The 20,847-nt window shown below is 36.9% G+C and overlaps 9 protein-coding genes across 9 annotated transcripts; 5 read left to right on the forward strand and 4 right to left on the reverse strand.

The window, feature by feature from the left end:
- Positions 1 to 73: 73 nt before the first annotated feature.
- Positions 74 to 1,606, forward strand: SS1G_02102 (conserved hypothetical protein; the record flags this gene model as incomplete). Its single annotated transcript, XM_001597856.1, has 3 exons — positions 74 to 82; positions 150 to 376; positions 430 to 1,606. The coding sequence occupies 3 exons, from the start codon at positions 74 to 76 to the stop codon at positions 1,604 to 1,606; spliced, it is 1,413 nt and encodes a 470-aa protein (XP_001597906.1).
- A 369-nt stretch (positions 1,607 to 1,975) lies between these two features.
- Positions 1,976 to 3,418, reverse strand: SS1G_02103 (hypothetical protein; the record flags this gene model as incomplete). Its single annotated transcript, XM_001597857.1, has 1 exon — positions 1,976 to 3,418. One exon carries the CDS (start codon positions 3,416 to 3,418, stop codon positions 1,976 to 1,978), a length of 1,443 nt encoding a protein of 480 aa, XP_001597907.1.
- A 276-nt stretch (positions 3,419 to 3,694) lies between these two features.
- SS1G_02104 (predicted protein) lies at positions 3,695 to 3,961 on the reverse strand (the record flags this gene model as incomplete). The annotated part of the gene is made up of 1 exon (XM_001597858.1): positions 3,695 to 3,961. One exon carries the CDS (start codon positions 3,959 to 3,961, stop codon positions 3,695 to 3,697), a length of 267 nt encoding a protein of 88 aa, XP_001597908.1.
- A 298-nt stretch (positions 3,962 to 4,259) lies between these two features.
- SS1G_02105 (hypothetical protein) lies at positions 4,260 to 5,335 on the forward strand (the record flags this gene model as incomplete). Its single annotated transcript, XM_001597859.1, has 2 exons — positions 4,260 to 4,418; positions 4,478 to 5,335. 2 exons carry the CDS (start codon positions 4,260 to 4,262, stop codon positions 5,333 to 5,335), a joined length of 1,017 nt encoding a protein of 338 aa, XP_001597909.1.
- A 1,004-nt stretch (positions 5,336 to 6,339) lies between these two features.
- SS1G_02106 (predicted protein) lies at positions 6,340 to 7,371 on the forward strand (the record flags this gene model as incomplete). Its single annotated transcript, XM_001597860.1, has 1 exon — positions 6,340 to 7,371. One exon carries the CDS (start codon positions 6,340 to 6,342, stop codon positions 7,369 to 7,371), a length of 1,032 nt encoding a protein of 343 aa, XP_001597910.1.
- Positions 7,372 to 7,870: 499 nt separating this feature from the next.
- Positions 7,871 to 8,768, reverse strand: SS1G_02107 (hypothetical protein; the record flags this gene model as incomplete). Its single annotated transcript, XM_001597861.1, has 2 exons — positions 7,871 to 8,653; positions 8,703 to 8,768. 2 exons carry the CDS (start codon positions 8,766 to 8,768, stop codon positions 7,871 to 7,873), a joined length of 849 nt encoding a protein of 282 aa, XP_001597911.1.
- Positions 8,769 to 9,956: 1,188 nt separating this feature from the next.
- Positions 9,957 to 10,366, forward strand: SS1G_02108 (predicted protein; the record flags this gene model as incomplete). Its single annotated transcript, XM_001597862.1, has 2 exons — positions 9,957 to 9,979; positions 10,123 to 10,366. The coding sequence occupies 2 exons, from the start codon at positions 9,957 to 9,959 to the stop codon at positions 10,364 to 10,366; spliced, it is 267 nt and encodes an 88-aa protein (XP_001597912.1).
- A 955-nt stretch (positions 10,367 to 11,321) lies between these two features.
- SS1G_02109 (predicted protein) lies at positions 11,322 to 11,943 on the forward strand (the record flags this gene model as incomplete). Its single annotated transcript, XM_001597863.1, has 2 exons — positions 11,322 to 11,787; positions 11,927 to 11,943. The coding sequence occupies 2 exons, from the start codon at positions 11,322 to 11,324 to the stop codon at positions 11,941 to 11,943; spliced, it is 483 nt and encodes a 160-aa protein (XP_001597913.1).
- A 5,080-nt stretch (positions 11,944 to 17,023) lies between these two features.
- SS1G_02110 (predicted protein) lies at positions 17,024 to 17,388 on the reverse strand (the record flags this gene model as incomplete). Its single annotated transcript, XM_001597864.1, has 2 exons — positions 17,024 to 17,062; positions 17,098 to 17,388. 2 exons carry the CDS (start codon positions 17,386 to 17,388, stop codon positions 17,024 to 17,026), a joined length of 330 nt encoding a protein of 109 aa, XP_001597914.1.
- Positions 17,389 to 20,847: the final 3,459 nt, after the last annotated feature.

Consider the following 20,847-nt stretch of genomic DNA (forward strand, 5'->3'; position numbering starts at 1 on the left):
CTACCTACCTACTCACCAAACCTACCCACCTCTTTCTATCCTTCCACTCTCATCATATTGCAAATTCTTCGCCATGGCTGCAGTAAGCTTCATATTCATTCTATTCTGTATCTTTGACTCTACTTCCAATCATACTTACAATTTTCTAGGCAATTCAGACCGTCTCCGAGAGCAAAGAGTTGCGCGGGCTCAATTTAATTGCTGCTCATTCTCACATTCGCGGTTTAGGTGTTGATCCAGACAATCTGGAACCACGCGCATCCTCACAGGGACTTGTAGGCCAGGAAAAGGCGCGTAAAGCTGCTGCCGTGATCCTACAAATGGTGAAGGAAGGGAAGATAGCAGGTCGAGCAGTTTTGATCGCAGGCCCCCCAAGGTATGTGATTTATACTCGGTCATAAAAATTCCTTATTGACTTGTACCTGTCAGCACGGGAAAAACTGCAATAGCAATGGGAATGGCACAATCTCTAGGTTCGGATGTGCCGTTTACCATGTTGGCTTCCTCGGAGATATTCTCGCTCGAAATGTCAAAAACTGAAGCTCTTACCCAAGCTTTTCGAAAGTCCATCGGCGTGCGCATAAAGGAGGAGAGTGAGATGATCGAGGGAGAGGTCGTCGAGATACAGACCGACAGGAGTGTGACCGGTGGTACCAAACAGGGCAAATTAACCATCAAGACCACAGATATGGAAACTGTATACGACATGGGCAGCAAGATGATTGATTCCATGACAAAAGAGCGTGTAATGGCGGGAGATATTATTTCAATCGACAAATCGTCGGGCAAGATTACTAAGCTGGGACGATCGTATGCAAAATCAAGAGATTACGATGCAATGGGTGTGGACACGAAATTCTTGCAGTGCCCAGACGGAGAGCTGCAAAAGCGCAAAGAGGTGGTCCACACTGTGAGCTTACACGAGATCGATGTCATCAACTCGAGAACCCAAGGTTTCTTGGCTCTCTTCTCGGGGGACACGGGAGAAATCAGAAGTGAGGTTCGTGATCAAATCAACACCAAGGTTGCGGAATGGAAGGAAGAGGGAAAGGCCGAGATTGTACCTGGTGTTCTCTTCATCGACGAAGTTCACATGCTGGATATCGAATGCTTTTCATATATCAATCGCGCCTTGGAAGATGAGCTCGCACCCATTGTCATAATGGCAAGCAACCGCGGAAATTCCAGAATTAGAGGCACCAATTACAAAAGTCCCCACGGATTGCCTCTGGACTTCCTAGATCGGGTCGTTATCGTTAGCACTCATCCATACGCCAAAGAAGAAATTCAACAGATTCTCTCCATCCGTGCACAAGAGGAGGAAGTCGATGTTTCCCCCGATGCACTCGCCTTGCTCACTAAAATTGGTCAAGAGACCGGTCTCAGATATGCCAGTAACCTCATCACCACATCACAACTCATCTGTGCGAAGCGAAAGGCGAAGCAAATTGGTATCGAAGACGTTCAACGAAGCTTCACTCTTTTTTTTGACTCTGCACGTAGTGTCAAATTCGTCACCGACTTTGAGAAGCGACTCATCGGCGAGGAGGGAGGTGTGAACTTGTCAGTGACCAATGGTCATGGCGATGCGATGGAACTTTCATGAATTTAACGAGGCTAATAAGATATGATTATTCGCCGTTGAGTCGTTCCCTATTTGCTGTGGCAAGAAAATGCACAATGCTTGCACCTTTATGTTGTATATTAAGTCTGAGTAATAGTAGGCGCAATTTATTGGAGATGTAATAGAGTGAGCGCGTTGCCATCTAGCTGAAATGGGGTAAAGACAGGTCGAGGCCCCGTAATTTCCTATGTTTTGTGAATTGTTTAGATGTTACATTGCTCATGTGATTATTTAAAAACAAGTACTTGTCTTTGAGCTATCACTGCAAAAGAAAAAACCCCAAATTTTAGATGTAACACTGGAACTATGTGCGCTCATTGCTTTTCCATATCCCCGGGTATCATGTCATAATCATACAAAATCCACAACTCTGCTCCAACCACCCTCTTGCCCAACTCTCCTGAACTCGACACCCTCGCCAAAGTAGCCCGCATCCTGCCATGCTACCATCGTTTGACCATCAAACGGGCCTTGCTTAGCAGCGCCATCACGACCATCAGTCCATCTATACTCCCACATTTTGGTGGCCTTCGAGCTGTGCTCTTGGTCCATAGCCACTTCTCCCGGCGGTTCTACCCAGTCTTCTCCAGTCTCTCTCCCATATTGACGTATAAGCATTTCTCTCTCCTGCTCATAAACATCCGTTTGCCCTCTTATGAGTAGTTGATCGGCCGCTCCTGTAATAGCATTGATAGCCTCTCGTATCCTAACCTGTTCCAGATCTTCAGCCTTTCCAGCATCCACATCCATAGAATCATCTTTCTGCTGTTGCTTTTTCAATTTCCATTTTGGTATTTTCTTCGTTTTCGCTTGGCCCCTACCAAGTCTAGCGAGTGCCTCGAGAACGGTCTCGCTCTTCTCCAGTTGTAGTATTAATGTTCGTAAAATATCTGACAGCAACATGGCATCATCTTCCAGCCTCTTTTGCCGTCGCTCCTCCTCCCGTTTTTCGTGTGCTTCTGCAGCTTTCTTCATCTCCTTCTTACTAATTCCTTCCAGCCAACTGTCGTGCACTGCATCTCGATCTGCCGCATTTCGCACAAAGTTGCCATTCGCATCAAATTTACCTTCTTCCTGTTCAGCTTTCATGTTGAACGCATCAACTTTGGGAGCATTCCTCTTCAGTCCACCAGCGCCAACCTCCTCGTCCACATCTTCTTCTTGCGCGGCTAATACGGCATCTTCCTCATCATCACTGCTTTCTTGGTCGTCCATTGCATGTGTCGACAATTTCCCTTTCGGATCCAATGTGAAATTCCCCGATACATGACCTCCGCTCTTGCTACCTAAGACCTGGCCCTCAATCTCATCTTCCTTTAAAAACCGTACTTCTTTCTGTTTCTTCCGAGCCTTTAGCTCACTCTTGTCCTCATTGCCGTTTCCAAATTCGTCTTCCAAGTCTGCAAACATGTCGGCATCTTCCTCTATATCCGTCTTCCCGTTCGCCCCACCGAAATTTTCCTTGTTATACCCATCTAGCGCTTCTGCCAAATTTACATCACCCTTCTTTGCTCTAGCTCTTTCGTCTGCGCGCGCATCAAAGCCTTCATTGTCAGAATCTGAATCATAACCATCGATATTGACAGCCCCTCTCTTAGTACCCGTCCCTCGACTCCCAATAACATCTGCGTCCAGAACCGCATCCTCCTCGGGTTCATCAGCTACCAAAGCGGATGGATTTCTCAAGTCAAATTTTGGTTTCTTTGAAGGGCCATCCTCATTTTCATTACGATGTGAGCGGGCAAATTCCTCACCAGCACGTTTCGGTCGCGCAGCTGCATATCTGGAGGCCATATTTTGTGATTCACAACTTCGTTGGGGTTTGGAAGCTTCGAGACTTTTAAAATAGAAGGAATGCGAATGGATATAGCTAATCCAGTACAAGTAGATTTTAAATATCAGTACTGAAGTAGCTTGATGGACAATTTGGGAAGCTTTAAGGTTTCGGAGTTAAGGATTCCCCGCCATTGAAAGCAAGCGAGAAGCGCGAGAGCTGGTTCCTGCGTCATCTTTTGGCGGCCTTTGAGCTCCGGTTACAAACTTACAATGTACTGCGTACGGTACATCTATCTACCACACACATCCAGACCAACATTCTGATTGTGATTTCTCAACAACATTTGACCTCTCGATTCTCTTGTCATACTCAAACTCAATTTTACTCATCTTACTCATCCTACTCACCCTACTCATCCTACTCACCCTACTCATCCTACTCACCCTACTCATCCTACTCACCCTACTCATCCTACTCACCCTACTCATCCTACTCACCCTACTCATCCTACTCACCCTACTCATCCTACTCACCCTACTCATCCTACTCACCCTACTCATCCTACTCACTCTACTCACCCTACTCCTACTACACTACAGATCTTGCCTTATTTACAAACAAAATGGTATGTGGAAAGCTGCGCAAGTACTAGAGTTTCGTTAAAGTACTGATCACTTCTCCTATCAATAGTCGTACTCGGGTTTTTACGAAGGGGACGATCCAGCTGCTATGTATCAATGTTACAGCAGCGGGGAATGCGAGGACCTCCAACGTTTCGATGAGTACTATCGATGTTATCCACTGTCATGATACCAGGTCCCGAGCGAGAGAATCTTAATTATTGGAGGGAAAATCATCATGCCACCATCTGCTCTAGAGAAACTTACTCGATTGCACATTACCTACCCCATGCTCTTTGAGCTCATTAATAGTCAGCATCCTGATGGGCCTAAATTAACACATGCTGGTGTATTGGAGTTTATCGCGGATGAAGGAAAGGTCTACCTGCCGCACTGGGTACGCATTTCTTAGACTTACCGAGTACTTTACTTTCCAAACTAACAACCTGACTCCAGATGATGCAAACTCTCGGACTTGAAACTGGAGATCTCTTTCAAATCAAATCCACCGACCTTCCTCCTGCATCTCTTATTAAACTTCAACCACAATCCGTTAATTTCCTCGATATCTCCAACCCTAAAGCCGTACTCGAAAAAGCCTTTCGCGATTTTTCTACACTTACTAAAGGCGATATCTTTAGCTTCTACTATAACGATACTGTCTACGATGTTGCTGTGCTGGAAGTCAAACCAGTCACTGATAAGATGGGGGTCAGTATGCTCGAAACAGACGTTTCCGTCGACTTTGCAGCTCCGTTAGGCTATGTCGAACCAACACCGATGAGAGCCAGTGGCAGTGGAACGAGCACCCCGAGAAGTGTCATGGGCGGTTTACCTGCAGGTGGCATGCTTCATAGTCAAGGAACCATGGCACAAGCCATCAACTACGATGCCATTGCGCCGACCTCCAATTCTGTCGCACAAGGTGCAAAAGCCGCCTCGTCCAATTTTGTATCCGGAGGTCACAAACTAAATGCGAAGAAGGGCGCAAAAACGCCTACACCCACTGCCTCAACTCCTGTTGCTGGAGTTAGCACGAATACACAAAATATATCAGTTCGAAGAACGAATGGTCCTCAGCCTCTTCGATTGCCACCGAATAAACTCTTTTTTGGTTACGAAATCAAGCCAGTCAAAACGCAAGCAGATAAGGACAAAGAGAATGCAGATGCGAGGCAGCCCCATTTTTCGGGACAAGGACAGGCATTGAAGTCTGGCAAGAAGGTTGAGGCGAAGAGTGAACCTGCTCCAGATTCTCACGCCAAAGGCGATAGTATTGGACGGCGGTTAGATGGGCAAGGTGCCAAGAAGTAGTATGATTGGACTAGATGACTCATGATGTGTACGATGGCGTTTGGAGGCGGGTAATGTCCCTGGCGTTCGTAGGTTTGGCGATCACCGGTGCGTGGGAAATAGGACTTCTCATGCTGTAAATCCATGCAGTAAAAGAAAGTTGAATACTGAAACTGCCGGTAAATTATGGAAATCCGTGAAGCGATCTTTCATGTGGTCAACAAGTACTGGAGGTTCTTAAGTGACCAGCATTAGCCAAAGCTATCTGGGGAAGACTTTCCATTCCCTATGCCATAACTATGCCTTTTCCTCAAACAAATCACTGCCTTCTCCCATACCTAGAATCATGTGAAGGCTTCTATAGTGGACATAAGACAGTCTGGGGTATTATTATTATTATTAATATTGCCTAGCTGCTTTCAACATTCATGTATTCTATTCCCACTGTTAAATGTAAAATCGGTAGTGTAAGTCATCTGTCTCTTCCTTCCTCGTTTAAGGAGACGGTCATTTGTAAGTCACCTACGCTCCTTCTACAAGTACTTCGACATAAGTAAATGCTGAATTTCTTCTTGGTCTTCTTCTTTGGATGCGGAAATGCTCGATCATTATTCCATGCAACATCATTCAACTTTCGTGTGTGTATAGAGCTCTCTTATCGTTTTGGATATCATCACTAGCACGGTTTATCACTACGCATTTACCATACAAGCCCCTTTTGAGCAATGCTTGCTTGAAACCTAGCATCACTTGAATTTTTGGCTAGCCATACGTTACTAGCATCCGTTTGCTATCGATTCCAACCTACGAACAGATATAGGTAAGCATTTGTTCAATCATACATTCTCTTCCCTTAACATGTAGAACAAAAAATGTAAACATTAATAGCTGACAGCCAAGGGGAATCCTAACAGTTTCCATTCTCATGGTTAGGCACGGGAGATAGGGTTACGCCACTCACAACGGCAATTCCACTGCTAGGTCAATCTATCAATATTCGTTGCCAGAGCTCAGCCATATCCACAATGAAGGCCTTGCGTGGTAGAAATCAAAGATATTCTTCCCAAGAGGATGCCTATCTCTTCAGTTACAGGGAATGGCGCAATGAAAAAGTGTCGGAATCATGGGCTCAGTTTCTTGCTAGGTTTCAAAAGAAATTCTGGGTCAATCCCCGTAGTTCAGCGTCCCTGTTTCATAGGGCTGAGAGACTTTCTGGTCGCCGCCACCAGACGCTGTCCCGAAATGGAGAAATGATGCGCCACATGCTTAAGATCCGCAGATCCAGCCTCTGGTGGACCTGGGGAAGGATTGGCCAGGCATTTGGTACCAATGCGAGGACAGCTTCTGGGGCATATAAAAGTTTCTTACAGAGAAACGGGATTGATGAAGGCCAAGATGAATCTCGTCGCATAATATGGACGATATCAAATAGAAGAAAACTTTGTAGGGCACGTCATCTCGGCCACTCATGGGAACAAATCGCTAGGCAGTTCGGCTACGAGGAGTATATATGCATAGCAGCGCATTACATACACTCTTACGGAGAAGGAAAGTCGGGGTACTTGAATGCGTCTTTTCATCCAAAGTATTTCTTTTCTACAATAGAGAGAACCAGTATTTATCATATGCAAAAGCTTTCCAGCAGGAGAGAGATTAAGGACGAAAGTATAGATTTTCCATGGGAGGAGAATATTATGGCACAATACCGGAGAAAACAATCGCTCCCTATACTTAAATGCGATGCGGAAGAAGCCGGAGCATCTAGAAGTGGTAGATCACAATTATGCTTCGGCGCTGGAGAGCCCGTGAAGGGCCAGTTGACGTTTGGACTGAAACATAACCTTGGAATAATGGAGTGTGATTCTATGAGAACGACTCAGCAATTTCACGACAGAGGTGTAGTTGCTGCACCGGTAACACTTCGAGGTGATGTTCATGCACACACGTCTATAAAAACAATAACACCAATATCCGGTAGAGGAGTTGCGGGAATGAGAATCAATGGTGCTCGGACCTTGTCCAGACCTGATACTCGACCATTTGGAAAAGGTCACTGAGCTGAGCTCATCCAAGTTCTAGTCCCAACAGTTCTTAAAAGCAGCCGATGTTTCAAGCATGGTTTGCAATTTTATACAAACCAGGTGTACTGCCGTTCAAAACGAAAGTCGAGAGTTTTCCACAACCAGTAGAGGACAACAATTTTGAGCTCACGTCTCTTGGGGGCTAGATGGTTCAGATTTGGAGTGGTTTTGATTGTTGGAGATGCATTCTCTTTCCTTGGGCTTTTTACTTTGTGGGCGCACTCCTGGAGACGGAGATGCGGCGGTTCTGTAATGATATTGTTAAAGGGGCATATACTATCTTTGGAGTGGGTGAGGCTTGTCGGAATATTGAAGCATCAGTGAGAAACAAACGATACGAGAGTGAACCATCATTTATTTGCATTGTTAACGTCTCAGAATAAAACATACATTCGTTCAAGTCCATAAGCAGCCATTCCGATTCGAGACCAGGCAAAGTCTTCTAGACTCCTGCTCTTCAACTTTTAATGAAGCTCTACTTCATAAAAGATTCATAAAGAGCATCTTCACAAGATTCCTCCCTCTTAAACATGACGCCACCTTGATCCTCAACGACACCAGTAATGTTATTGAATCCATCCATAACCTGATTCCAAGGATCGAAACAATATCTCATGTGGTCTCGACGGCCAGCCTCCACGGACTCCATGCTCTCTGTCTGTTTGTATAGAGGTGGACCGAAGAATGAGGTATCCATCATGCGATTTTTGAGGTTAGCAGTGCTTAAAATAGAACTGTGTAGGCTAAAAATGCCAGGGTTAAGAAATGTAGGACTGTTAGGTGAGGTAGGCGAATCCATAAGGAAAGGGGTTGGAAGAGGGGAGGACTCTGATGAAGTGATTGGGAATGGGAGAAAGAGGTCGGACTCTGTCTTTGTTTTGAAGTGGAAAGTAGAAGAGTTGGTGGGCTCAAAGTTCGTGATTTTAAGCGTGGAGAGTGGATTGTTGCTGTCCATGTCCGTGGCTCTCGTACTCGTAGAAGGACAGGTATGATCGTTCTGGGATTCAGATTTCGTGACAGAGGAAAGCTTCACGTCTTGGCGACTGTCTTTACGATTTTTAAACTTGAGCTCTCGTTTTGCTGGTTTTTTCTTCTCAACCCTAGAACGTCGAGGAGTTGCAATTTTTCTAGGACCAGTTGGCATTGAAGTCGTGCCGTCCATTTGTTTCTTGAAACGAAAGTACCGCATGCGCGCAGCATGACCATTGGTGATCTCTTGGGAAAGAACAGGATCGTGTGCTACTTTGTTCCAATCAATCTGTGAGGTCAGGCTTGATACTATAAAGTAGATGAAGAAGGTGGCTTACATCTTTAAGACATTTCTGGCTGAGTATTGCATACAACAAGCGGTTAATGGCTCCGTCATTAGTCATTGTTTGATTCGCTCTGAAACTAGCCAGCTTAAAGTCCCGCGGGGTACCCGTCGTGGTTTCGAGTAGCTCTGGTGTATTTAAAGAAGGGGGAAAGAAAATAATTCGAAGGGGTCGGAAGCCTTGCTAGGTAGCTTGTGCGGCGTACCAACAACGCCGTTGGCGATCCAGTAAAGTGCAAATCGTTTGATTCCAAGGCGGAAAGGCGCAGAACTTACAGGGAGCACTTAATCGACAGCGTGAAGATTTTGAAGAAAAAATGTAAAGTGTGTTGAGGAGAAGCAATAGAAATACCCATGCTCATAAACAAGTTTTGCTCAGAATAAGGTAGTAAAATGCATCTCCACAAACCTGAATTTATGAATAAAAAGTTTTAATTCCTTTGAACTGCCCCTTTTTGATTGTGCTTATGGCGGACGAATGAGCCGAAAAGCAAGTTGAGGATATCTGCATCATAGTGGATATGATAATCGCTCGAGCCTTTATTTTTTACGGGTACCTGAATAGGGAACCGTGATGGGGGGAATCAAGATAGTTTTTCTTTTGTTTATTTATTTATTCATTTATTTATTTATTATATATAAATTAAATATATTAATTTTCATATATAACTTTTAATTAAATATTATAACTCTAAAGACTTTGAAAATTTTTACTGTATTTATTATTTATACTCTTTTTATATTGTTTTACTTATTTTGAAATTCACTCACCTCATCAATAATTTTATCCCCACCAAACCCTTCTGGTCTTGTTTCTATCTCCCATCTACCATCCTCCCAAACTTCAGCAATCTAACCCGTCTACAGACTCAAATTACAATATCTGCCTTCTTACATCTCTTACATTGACTTATCAAATCATGCCTTCTCAGTGGGACCATACGGCTGACAAAGATTTGTTGTTGGCTATTATTGAAGGGAACAATCTAAAGACTATTGAATGGCCTGCCATTTCTGAAAGACTTCAGAAGAAAGGTTATTCTTTCACCAAGGAGGCTTGTCGGTGCGTACAAGGATTTCGTTTTATGAAATCTATTTCTTTGCCTCTGCTTCTCAGTTCTATATATTGCTTTGGCAATATAAACCTCCTTGGTCTTCATATTGGCTCGACGATCATCTTCAATAAAAGGCATTTTTCAATATTGAGATTTAAGTAATTATTTCTCTGTAATTACACTGCAATGGTTTAATGTCATTCATTCTTCTCTTCGTGTAATATTGTCATCTGCAGATTGCTGTCGCATTTTCCCAGATCTCTAAGCTTACAGTCATTACCTTTTCTCATGTCTTAATCGTTCTCCAGCACTACCACTACCAAAGCCTACTTGCTCGACAACTAACTGAACAATATACAGACAACACTTCCAGAAAATCAGAAAAGAATCTCGCACCGGCTCATCTTCCGCATCCGTCAGTACCACTCCTGCCGCCACTCCTGCCGCCACTCCTGCCAAGAAACGTAAATCCAAGGCCTTTTCTTACGAGGACGGGGCTGAAAACGATGACGATGAAACGCCCTCGAAGATACCATCCAAACGTGTCAAGAATGGAAATGGTAACCAAACAGCTACTCAAGTCGGAGTCGAGGTTGAGGAATAGATGTGCTCAATGACAATCAGTATGTATTCTGTTGGCGTAGGCGGCCGGCCTTTGCGTGCAAAAACAGGAACATGGCGCTGATAATTGAGTAGCCAACAATGCCTAGTCTTTGGCGCATGTTCTTGCTCCACTAACCATTGGATGCTGATTGGAGTGGAGGCCATTGGTTTATACAAACTTGATACTAAGAACGAAGCACCATGGTGGAGGCAAATGCATGGCCTAGCATCATCTCACTTAGTTTCAATTAGTTAAGACTTTCTTGCATTGACGAAGAGCGTTGGAGGGTTACTCTTTCTGCAAATCATACTTTTTTTTCCCAACATGGCAGTACACAACGATCTTACCACTCTTTGTGCCGTAAATTCTTGCCATAACGATATAGTTCCAGCATCTTTCAGGACTCTGTTTCCATCTCTTTCTGAGTGGTGAAGGTGTCCGCTTCTGTGATCACAGATGGTTCGCCTATGTCTTCGCCCAGCCTTCTCCAAACTCTGCCTCAAGTAGTTGCAAAAATGAGATTCATATCGACACACACCATGTAATGGCGGCCTATCCTCGCCGGAGATAAGCTCTGCCCCAGATCACTCTATGCAATACTTCAAAACGGCTTCCACGTTGCTTGGCTGGTTTCGACGGTAAGACTTACTACATAGTACCTCGTATTTGAGCATTAACTGATACTTCCTCGTTATACCACTTGCTCAAACATTCTTGAGGACAGCATTCTCTGCTATTTTTCATGTAACATCCGACTCCTTTCGAATTGATGTCTTTGAATTCCACATAGACGACTAAAGTTTCCTTCGTTGCAACAACTGGTACAAATAATTGCAACCCGACTACATAAGCTGCAGCCACACGAAGGAATTTATTCCACGTTGCCGAAGTAATCCGTGGCTAGAAATATTATAATGTAACGGACAGATTCGTAAGAGCCAAACAAGTAATCAGCATGGAGTGTGAAACCTTGTTGGGTGCAGAAAACAACTCATTTTGTAAATGGTTCAGCCTTCAAGCAAACGCGACACCAAACCACGAAGCGCATTCTGGCATCACACCCGGGACAGCAAGCGCCTATCAGGTTCCACGTTCAAGAGCAAAAGGCCGTAGGCCATTTGAATTTAGGACAAGCAACTTTGATATCCGAAAACAAAGAAATGCAGCTTCGTCCAGAGCTGGGTTCGCTACAGATAATTCCTCTGCTGGATTGCCTAAAGCTGTTATTTATTGTGTGACGAAATTCAGGTCATATTCCACCACCAATCTCCGCAAAAGCCTTCTCAGAATTGCATCTTATCGTGGTCGCGGGTTGCTGGATCATTGCCAACAAACTAGGGGCACTGATTGGAAGATCATGAAAATGGCACTAATTTGTGAGCCGGAAGTGAACACCTTCGCCCGTTCAAGGGGTCCTTATTGTAGGTGTGAAGAAGGTTGTCTTAGTACTGGAACTATGGTTCCTGACTAATAGAGTAGACCCACAATCGTACTTGCCATATTGAGCCTAACACCGTCACTTCGTAAATGCTTTCCATAGCGCTTGCACTACTTTATTAGCCGACGAGATCAAATGAGATAGCTCTCCGGTTGTGAATTTCAATGCCGACGTTAGGTGTCTGGGCATCCACATGCACACCAAATCTTTAAGTAGTGCCTGAACAGGGACAACTGCAAGATTAGTCTTAACACGTTGTTGTATCTACTGCTAGGAGTCGGACTCGTACAGCCATACTGGCTGATATTGATCAAGGTAATTAAGATTTTGATCACTGAATTCCCTGCTATCAATACCGATGCCAAAGGTTGACTGCTTTCCTGGTCAGGATGCGAGCCATCCAAAGGCTTCTTCAACCAGTACCACAAGAAACAAGAGAAGGTCACTTGGACCTGGTGGACATGTACTCTGCTTAGGGCAGGGCATCAATATGACCCTAAAGTAGTCGGTTGATATTTCTGGTGCTGGATATACAATTTTGAAGTCTCTTTGACAGCCCTATGAATCTCCATAATGGGTCTTGAAAGAACTAGCATTGAAATTGCCCCCCCCTCGGGATGCATGGGGTGCCAAAGTGCCGCCACTACTGCTGATGAAATCATGAGCTTGATAAGTCTAGTACCCCACTTCTCAACATCCCTAATCTCGGCTACTCTTTTATATCAAAAAATAACAAAAATTAATCTTTATGATTTTCTTATCTATCAATATAATTAAATAAAATTTAGAATAAAAATTGATTATTTATATGATAAATACTAAAAAATTTAAATTTTTGATGATTTTATTAATCGAGATAAGTCTAATACCCCACCTCTCAGCCAATTTTAAACTCGATCACTCTTGAAGTTTTATATTAAAAAGTAACAAAAATCGATTCTTATGATTTCCTTATTTATAAATATAATTCAATGAAATTTGAAATATAAATTTTATATTTATATAATAGTAAATTTTGAAAATTTCAGATTTTTTACAATTTTATTATTAAAGATATTTAAGATTGAAATTATAATTTTCAATTTATATAAAATTTATATTATATATTTAATAATAATAGTAATAATAATAATAATTTTCATTTAATGGATATAAGTTGAAGACTTATACTGTGACGGAAAAGTCGTAAACGGAGTCAATTCAATTACTTAGAATCTAAAACTAAAGAACTAAGAAGATTCTAAGTAAGAAGGTCTTTATATAAAGGGCTAGTGCATGTGAGCCACTAGTGGGTAACAATCGTCATGTAACATCACCTCCCTTTTCTGAAAAAGCTCGCCCTCGAGCTTTCATTCATCGCTTTATTGTCGGTTAGCTCATTATAATCATCCCTTCCTTCCTTATACATCTTAATCCACTTCATAAGTAGTGCTGAGGGGCCAAACTGAGTTGGGTATATTAAATGAAATTCATACAATTTATAAGGTGTATATATAAAGTTTGAGACAGGATAGAATGTAGGATCCGGGTTATAATTGAGCCAGGATACTCGATACCTTACTTGTTTGTACTAGTTTCTAGATACAAGTATATCGTCAACTTCCCACTCTTCTTTATTATTAATATTGATCGAGGGGCTAGGATCAGTATACTAATCAGGAAGCAGGTCGTTAGCTGTTTTGCAGAGCTTTTCGGACGGGAAGGTATCATGAATCTTCATTGAGCTAGATAGCTCCAGTCAATAGAAATGACCTTTCTTTTCGAGAATCTTGAAGGGTCCTGAAATTAGGTTATCTAGCTTTCTAGAGGGATACTAAGTTGTATAATATTGGGTATCCAATTAAATCTTGTTATTAATATCGAAATCGATTTCTCAACGATGTTTATTAGCTTGATTAATTATTCGTTTCTAGAATAGAATGATTTATTGATGAGTTAATATTTGAGTATTATAAAGACTTCGAGCTAATGAGCGAGCTTCTTCGATATTAATCTTGTCTTTAGGTTCGGTAGACTGTATTCGCCAATCCTATAGATCTCTAGGGGAAAATCCATGAACAACTTCGAAGGGGGTAAGGCCTCTAAGGGAATTATATAAAAGAGTAAATTGAATATAATCTATTATAGGTAACAAATTTGATCAATTAGTTTGATAGTAATCGATAAAAGAGTATAGCTATTGTATCAAATATTGATTATAGATCTTTGTTTGGTTATCGATTTGAGAATGATCAATTGAACTGAGCTTGATCTATATTTCTAGAATAGTGTTGAACTTTTTCCAAAATATTGAAATGAAGATGAAGCCTCGATCTAAGAGTATAATAAGAGAAGGATCAAAGTAACAATAAATATGATATATATAAAGCTAAATTATTTCCTTGATAATGATTATATTTTTGTAAGATATAGTAATAGTTTATTTATTGAAATAATTAATAATGATTAATATATTATTATATCTATACTTATTTTTATTGAAATTATAATAATTTATTGTAATATATTCCCAAGGACAAGTGATAGCAGGGAGTAGATGAAGGAGTCTGGGGATCTTATCTCTTGGAATCTTAGAATGTTGATATATATAATAATTACAAATATATTGTTTTATATAAATGTTTATACTTTGCTAATAATAATAATAGCTTAATATAATGATCGTTTTGTTTATACTTGGGTATACTGTAAACATTTGATCATATATTTCGCGAATAAGAAGAGTGCATAGGTTGTCGGTGTCAGGGATGATTAATCGATCCTGGTAGAGCAGTAATCCTTCATCGAGGGTGAAGTGAGGGTTACTGTGTGAACGAAGTGAATGACTTCAATTCAATTACTACTGTAATAAAGAACTAAGCGAACGCGAAAGAGACTAGCTCTTTTAGTAAGTCTATATAAGACTTACTACTTTCAATATGTAGCTAGCTCTTTAGACAGAATACAATTAGACATACAGGACCTACGTAATCTGTGGGTGCTACGTCTTCCGTATCCTTCTCGTACCAACAGATATCTTATAAAGAGGGCTGTATTTGAGAGCTTTTTCACTATCTCCTTCGAGTATTATTTTGTGATTGTAGAAATGGTAAGGGGGAAGAATATTAGATTTGGCTTTTGAGAATATATCAGTATAGTCAGTATATTGAGGAGGTATTGATGGTTCATTATTGATCGAAGTTATTTGGAGGAGGGTAGCAGCAGCGAGCTTCCGATTATATTTAATTGAATCGAGAAGATTGTTAGTATCCTTCTCAACTTGTTTTTCAGCAAGCAGTATATCAATCTTATATAAGCTAATAATGAATATTTTATCATTTAATTTGTGTTTAGTATAGAGATTGAAAACAGGATCTGAAATTGCAGCGATATCGATAAGGGGCGGAGTCACTCTTTTTTGTTTCAAGCAATTAGGAGTATATAAAGATAATGGTAATGGTTTTGAAAAGTTATTGTGTTTTGGGTGTAATACTTGATTCATAGCTTGTATACAAATGACAATATCTTTTTGATGTGAATTGCTAAAAGAAACTGATATAGTTTTAGTAGCAACTGGAAGTGATTTAGAGTTTTCGCAATAAGTGATTTCGCCAAAAGCAATATGATTTTCGAGTTGTTGTTAGTAATAGTATTTGTATTTTCAATAAACAATATCGATTCTATAATCTTTAATATATATATTGTTTTGATATATTATATTGATCTGATTTGTTTTGATTTGAATAGGATTAAAATAAATTAAGTGATAGTAGCTAGGAGTAAATGGGTAATTGGATGGTCAATCAAGGCGCTGATTGTAGCAATCAAGCTTAATATGATGTTTAGAGAGCTAGGTGCGTCCAAGGATAGCCTTGTAAATATCTAAAGAAGTGATTAAAAAAGGAGTGTAGGATTGAATTCGATGGTCAATCATCAATGTGAAAATAATATAATAGGAAATAGATTCTCTTTCTTGATTATTATAATTATGAATAGGAATAGATCTAGAGAGAGATTTAATAAAATAATGAAGTGTAAGGCGAAGAAAATGAAGAAAAGAACAATCAATAAAGATATAGCTATTAGCTTCTAAGTCTATAAGTATAGGAGTTTGATAGGCAAGTTTATTCTTACAAAGAATAGCTTTGATTGTTATACTTTTATCTTTAAGAAGCTTGTTAAGATCCAAATATCTCATATCTCGGATCTGGCCTAGAAAGGAGTCTTTCTTTAGATATTGTCTTTTGCTCTCGAGGGCTGTGGTTCGTTATTGTTGGTACGAGAAGGATACGGAAGACGTAGCACCCACGGATTATGTAGGTCCTATATATCTAATTGTATTCTGTCTAAAGAGCTAGCTACATATTGAAAGTAGTAAGTCTTATATAGACTTACTAAAAGAGCTAGTCTCTTTCGCGTTCGCTTAGTTCTTTATTACAGTAGTAATTGAATTGAAGTCATTCACTTCGTTCACACATTTACATTCGGTTTCTCGCTATTTTGACGGATGTGGTGATTATTGGGATTATTACCTTTTGGATGATCATTGCGAGAAAGGTATAAAGAGTTGAGAAGGTGAAGTATCAGGTTATAGACGGTCGGTGTTGCGATTGCTACTAGATTGCTTAATTGGATACTCTTCTTGATTATTCTTTTTTCCTTGGGATTTAGAATAGCGAATTGCTAGGGGATCGCAGTAAGCACCAAAACTTTTATTAATTGTAACTTTTTGGAAACGAAACTCTTGATTGAAATGAGTTAGGGAATCGATATAATCTTACAAAGAGGTTATCTTCCAGTAATCATTAACAGCGAAAGAGCGAAGATGGAGGGGGACTTTCCTTTGTAAATCAATACAAAGAGTTTTCTTATTATGAATCTGAGCTTAACTAACCAGGGATCGGAATTGATGGTAAAACATCCGAAATTCTTTATACTTAATTATTGCTAGCTCTTGATACTTATCATTCGCTTTTTCAGCTTTTGAGGGATTAGAAAGAAAATTGACAATCAGATCAATTAACTCTTCTGTAATTGCAGCTAGATCTCAAAGCTAATAAGATTTCAAGAAAGTACAGACGGTTTCTTTCATATTATCTATAATATATGCTATTTGGATCAATTCGGAATTGAATATATAATTGTATTATTGAAAGCGAACTTCAATATTTTTTCGTTATAATTCCAATGAGATATCTGGCTTTATTCCTATATTTAGCTTTATAGATAAAAGTGGGATCTTATTGGGTCTTGTAGAAGCGATTGACGAAATAAGGGTACTAAAACAATTATCTACAATAAATGATATAGATACAAAAGAAATGTTCTTATCCAAAAGCAAGACAAAACTCTCTGGATTGGTAGATTCTCTTTCAATACTTGGAATCATATAATTTAGGGATGCACCTTGCTGTAGTAATAGCTGATTTCGGGCTTCTTTTTCTTTGACTACCTCAAATTCTTGTATAATCTCTGTATAGAGGTATACTTCCAATTTATCTCTCATTAGCTGGTATTGTAGATATTTGTATAGATCCAATAGTTGAGAAGATAACGATGCAGCGGTCTTTTGGATCTTCGAAACTGGAGTTCTTTTTGGAGGCATATTGCTGTATTCGAAAGGTTTCGATAATCATGTAATTGGTGAGCTTCTCTTAGAATCAGTAATAGAAGAAGTAGATTCCTTAATGTTAACTTGAATAGTAAAACAAAGAAATCGTGGGGTCCTAATTAAAGGGTTACGAGAGGTAGTAGAAAGATTTTGCATAAAAGGGTTTTCAGTCTTTTTAGACGATTGTCTTGTATTTATCATTCTTCAGCGATATCGAATGCCATTAGAATAGGTCTTCTTTATAAGTCGGAAACGATGATTTTATCCAATAGAGGTATTAAGAATGTGGATATTGTTCAAGAGGCCGTCGTTGGTTGTAGGAATAAATGAGTTTTAGATAATGTAATGGAAAAGTCGTAAACGAAGTCAATTCAATTACTTAGGATCTAAAACTAAAGAACTAAGAAGATTCTAAATAAGAAGGTCTTTATATAAAGGGCTAGTGCACATAAGCCACTAGTGGGTAACAACCGTCACGTAACATATACTTTAAACTGTAACGATACTGTACTGGAGGCAGCGGCTGCCTAAGGTTTCGTCTGGTTGGTAGTTGTGGGTTAAGGCTTTATCACTGGTATTCACTTGGAAGTGAATTCGTTACTAGATTAAGTAGAATGTAGATAAACTAATTGATAACTAAGTTGAGCACGAAGCTCCTAAACTATGAAACTACTCTGACTATATAATGATCGATAAAAGGAGCCCCTAGGAGCTTTCTGGCTCCTCAGGGCTCCTTATCATGTGATTACTTTTCATCCCAAGACACTAATCCTAATGGTGAATCGTGACATAAACTGTTACGAAGTTTGCCGTCTAGATCACGTGGAAGTGCTCTAGGCTCTCGAGGTAGTTTATAACTAGGCGTCAAGCAGGGACTTAAAGTAATGACAATAATGATATGCAATTCGTAACTAATAGTAGAGTATACTAAATGATTGATCTTGAGCACGAAGCTCTATACAAAGGGAATCCATCTTGGTTATATAGATATTCATGAAATCTTTAAACATTTTTGAAATATAATAATAAATATGATTCTTTATATTAATAGAATATTTTTAATAATGATAATTAAATTTTGTTTATTAATTTAAAATATTTTTTAAATCTAATATTCATTTTTAAAGTATCATTAAATTAATATAAATAAGATATTTCAATTTATTTGTATATTACATTTTAACATTATGAAATAAAAAGAGAATAATATAAATAATAATTGTTTTTTATAATATTAAAATAAATGGATTAATATTAATATAATTATTTATAATTGTTATTTAGTCTATAGAATATTTTCAATTCGATAATATCCATTTTTATATTTTTAATATAAATAATTATAATAATATCTCTTGTATATTTTAAATTTTTTTAATCTATTATCTTTATAAACTTAATATAAAATAATAAAGGAATAATTTTAAATTAATTTTTGAGATCAAAAAATATTAAATTTATAAAAGATTCAAAATTGTATTTTATTTAAATATATAATTAATTATTTCTTTTAGAATCTTTATTTATATTCATATTGAAATTGAGAGTTTTTTTGTTTTAATTCAATTTTGTAAATTTATTTTTATAAGTTTTATAATTAATTCAAAAGAATTATAATATAAATTGATATTTTCAAAATTATATCGAAATTTGATATTTTTTATATTTTGAAATCCTTCGATTTTTATAAAATTGATAACAATTTACTGAATTAAATAAATTTTATAAACAAAGACATTGTTATTAAATAAAATCTTCTAAACTATTTATTAGTATACGTAATATTTGACTTTTTGATTATTTTTAATTTTAATTATCTTTTTATATTAAAAACAATGAAAATTGATCTTTATAATTTTCTTATTTATAAATATTATTTAATGTAATTTGAAATATAAAATTTTAATTTATATAATATTCATATAAATTCTAGATTTTATTTATTGCATAATGTAATGTTTTTTATTTAAAATCTTTCTTGATTTATTTATTTTTCCAAATCTTTGTTAGATATTTGAATAAAATAAAAAATGTTTTCTTTTCTAAACAAATCAAAATAATTAATTGAATTTTATGAAAAATTATTTAATTACTTTTTAATAATTTCTGTTAAATATTTATATAAAATTGAAAACAAAAATTATGATTTTTAATCAAAATTAATGAAAAATTAATTGTAAAATTTTCCAAAAATTTTGTTTAATTAGTTATTATATTAAAAGATTTTAATTGATTTGATTTAATATTGAAAAAGTTAATTGATATTTAATTTTATATAAGGAATTATAATTTTTGTAAAGATTTTATTTTAAAATATTATGATGTATAATAATTAAATTCCAAAACTCTTATATAAATTTAAAAATCTTAAAATTTGAAATAACTTTTCAATAAAAATTATTAAAATTAATGACAAGTATTTTTGAAACACATATATTATAATTAATTAAATAAATAAATTTATTTTAAAACAAAATCATAATTGTTATTTTATTATTAATTGAATATTTATTTGTATAAAAGTATATAAATCTTATATAAATTAAAAATTATAATTACAACTTTCAATTTCTTGATTGATAAAATTGTAAAAAATCTGAAATTTTCAGAAATCTTTTATATTTATATAATAATATTGTAATGTAAATTTCAGTTAATTTTATTCATTAATTATTGAAATTTTAATAAATGCAAATCGTAATTTTTGATTTGAAAAAAGTAATCGAGATCAAAGGATTGTTGAGAAAATAAAATATTAGATTTAAAATATAAAAATATAAATTTTTAATATTATATTAAAGATTTACATACAAAATTTATGATATTATTATATTCTTGATCTTTATTATTTTTTTCAATTATTAATAATTAAATCTTGGATTTTATCAAATATTATGATATAAATAAAATCTATTTTTAATTCAAAGAAATATAGAAATAATTAAACATATTTTTGCAATTATTCTTTTGAAGAAATTTAAATTTCAATATAATTAATTATATTACTATTATTATTATTATTGTTATTATTATTATTATTATTATTATTATTATTATTATTATTATTATTATTATTATTATTATTATTATTATTATTATTATTATTATTATTATTATTATTATTATTATTATTATTATTATTTAAGGATTTATAAACATTATAAAAAATAGATTTTCTCATTTTTAAAGAAACTATAATATAAAAAATTTATTAATCTCCAAAATAAAAAATTAATTTAATAAATAAAAGGATTTTTTTCATTTTTTTGAATCTATTTGCTTTTTTCTTCATTTCTCAAATTTAAAAATAAAATGTAGATTATTAATAAAAGATTATTATTATTCGATATGATTCTAGTTATTAAAATTTCTATAATCTTTTTAAATATAATAAATACCAGGGGCTTACCCCAACCGTGGACTCTTGATTTTTTAAGAAATTTTAATATAAAT

Source organism: Sclerotinia sclerotiorum, genomic scaffold (assembly GCF_000146945.2).
Source record: "Sclerotinia sclerotiorum 1980 UF-70 scaffold_2 genomic scaffold, whole genome shotgun sequence".
Taxonomy (NCBI): Eukaryota; Fungi; Ascomycota; class Leotiomycetes; order Helotiales; family Sclerotiniaceae; genus Sclerotinia; species Sclerotinia sclerotiorum.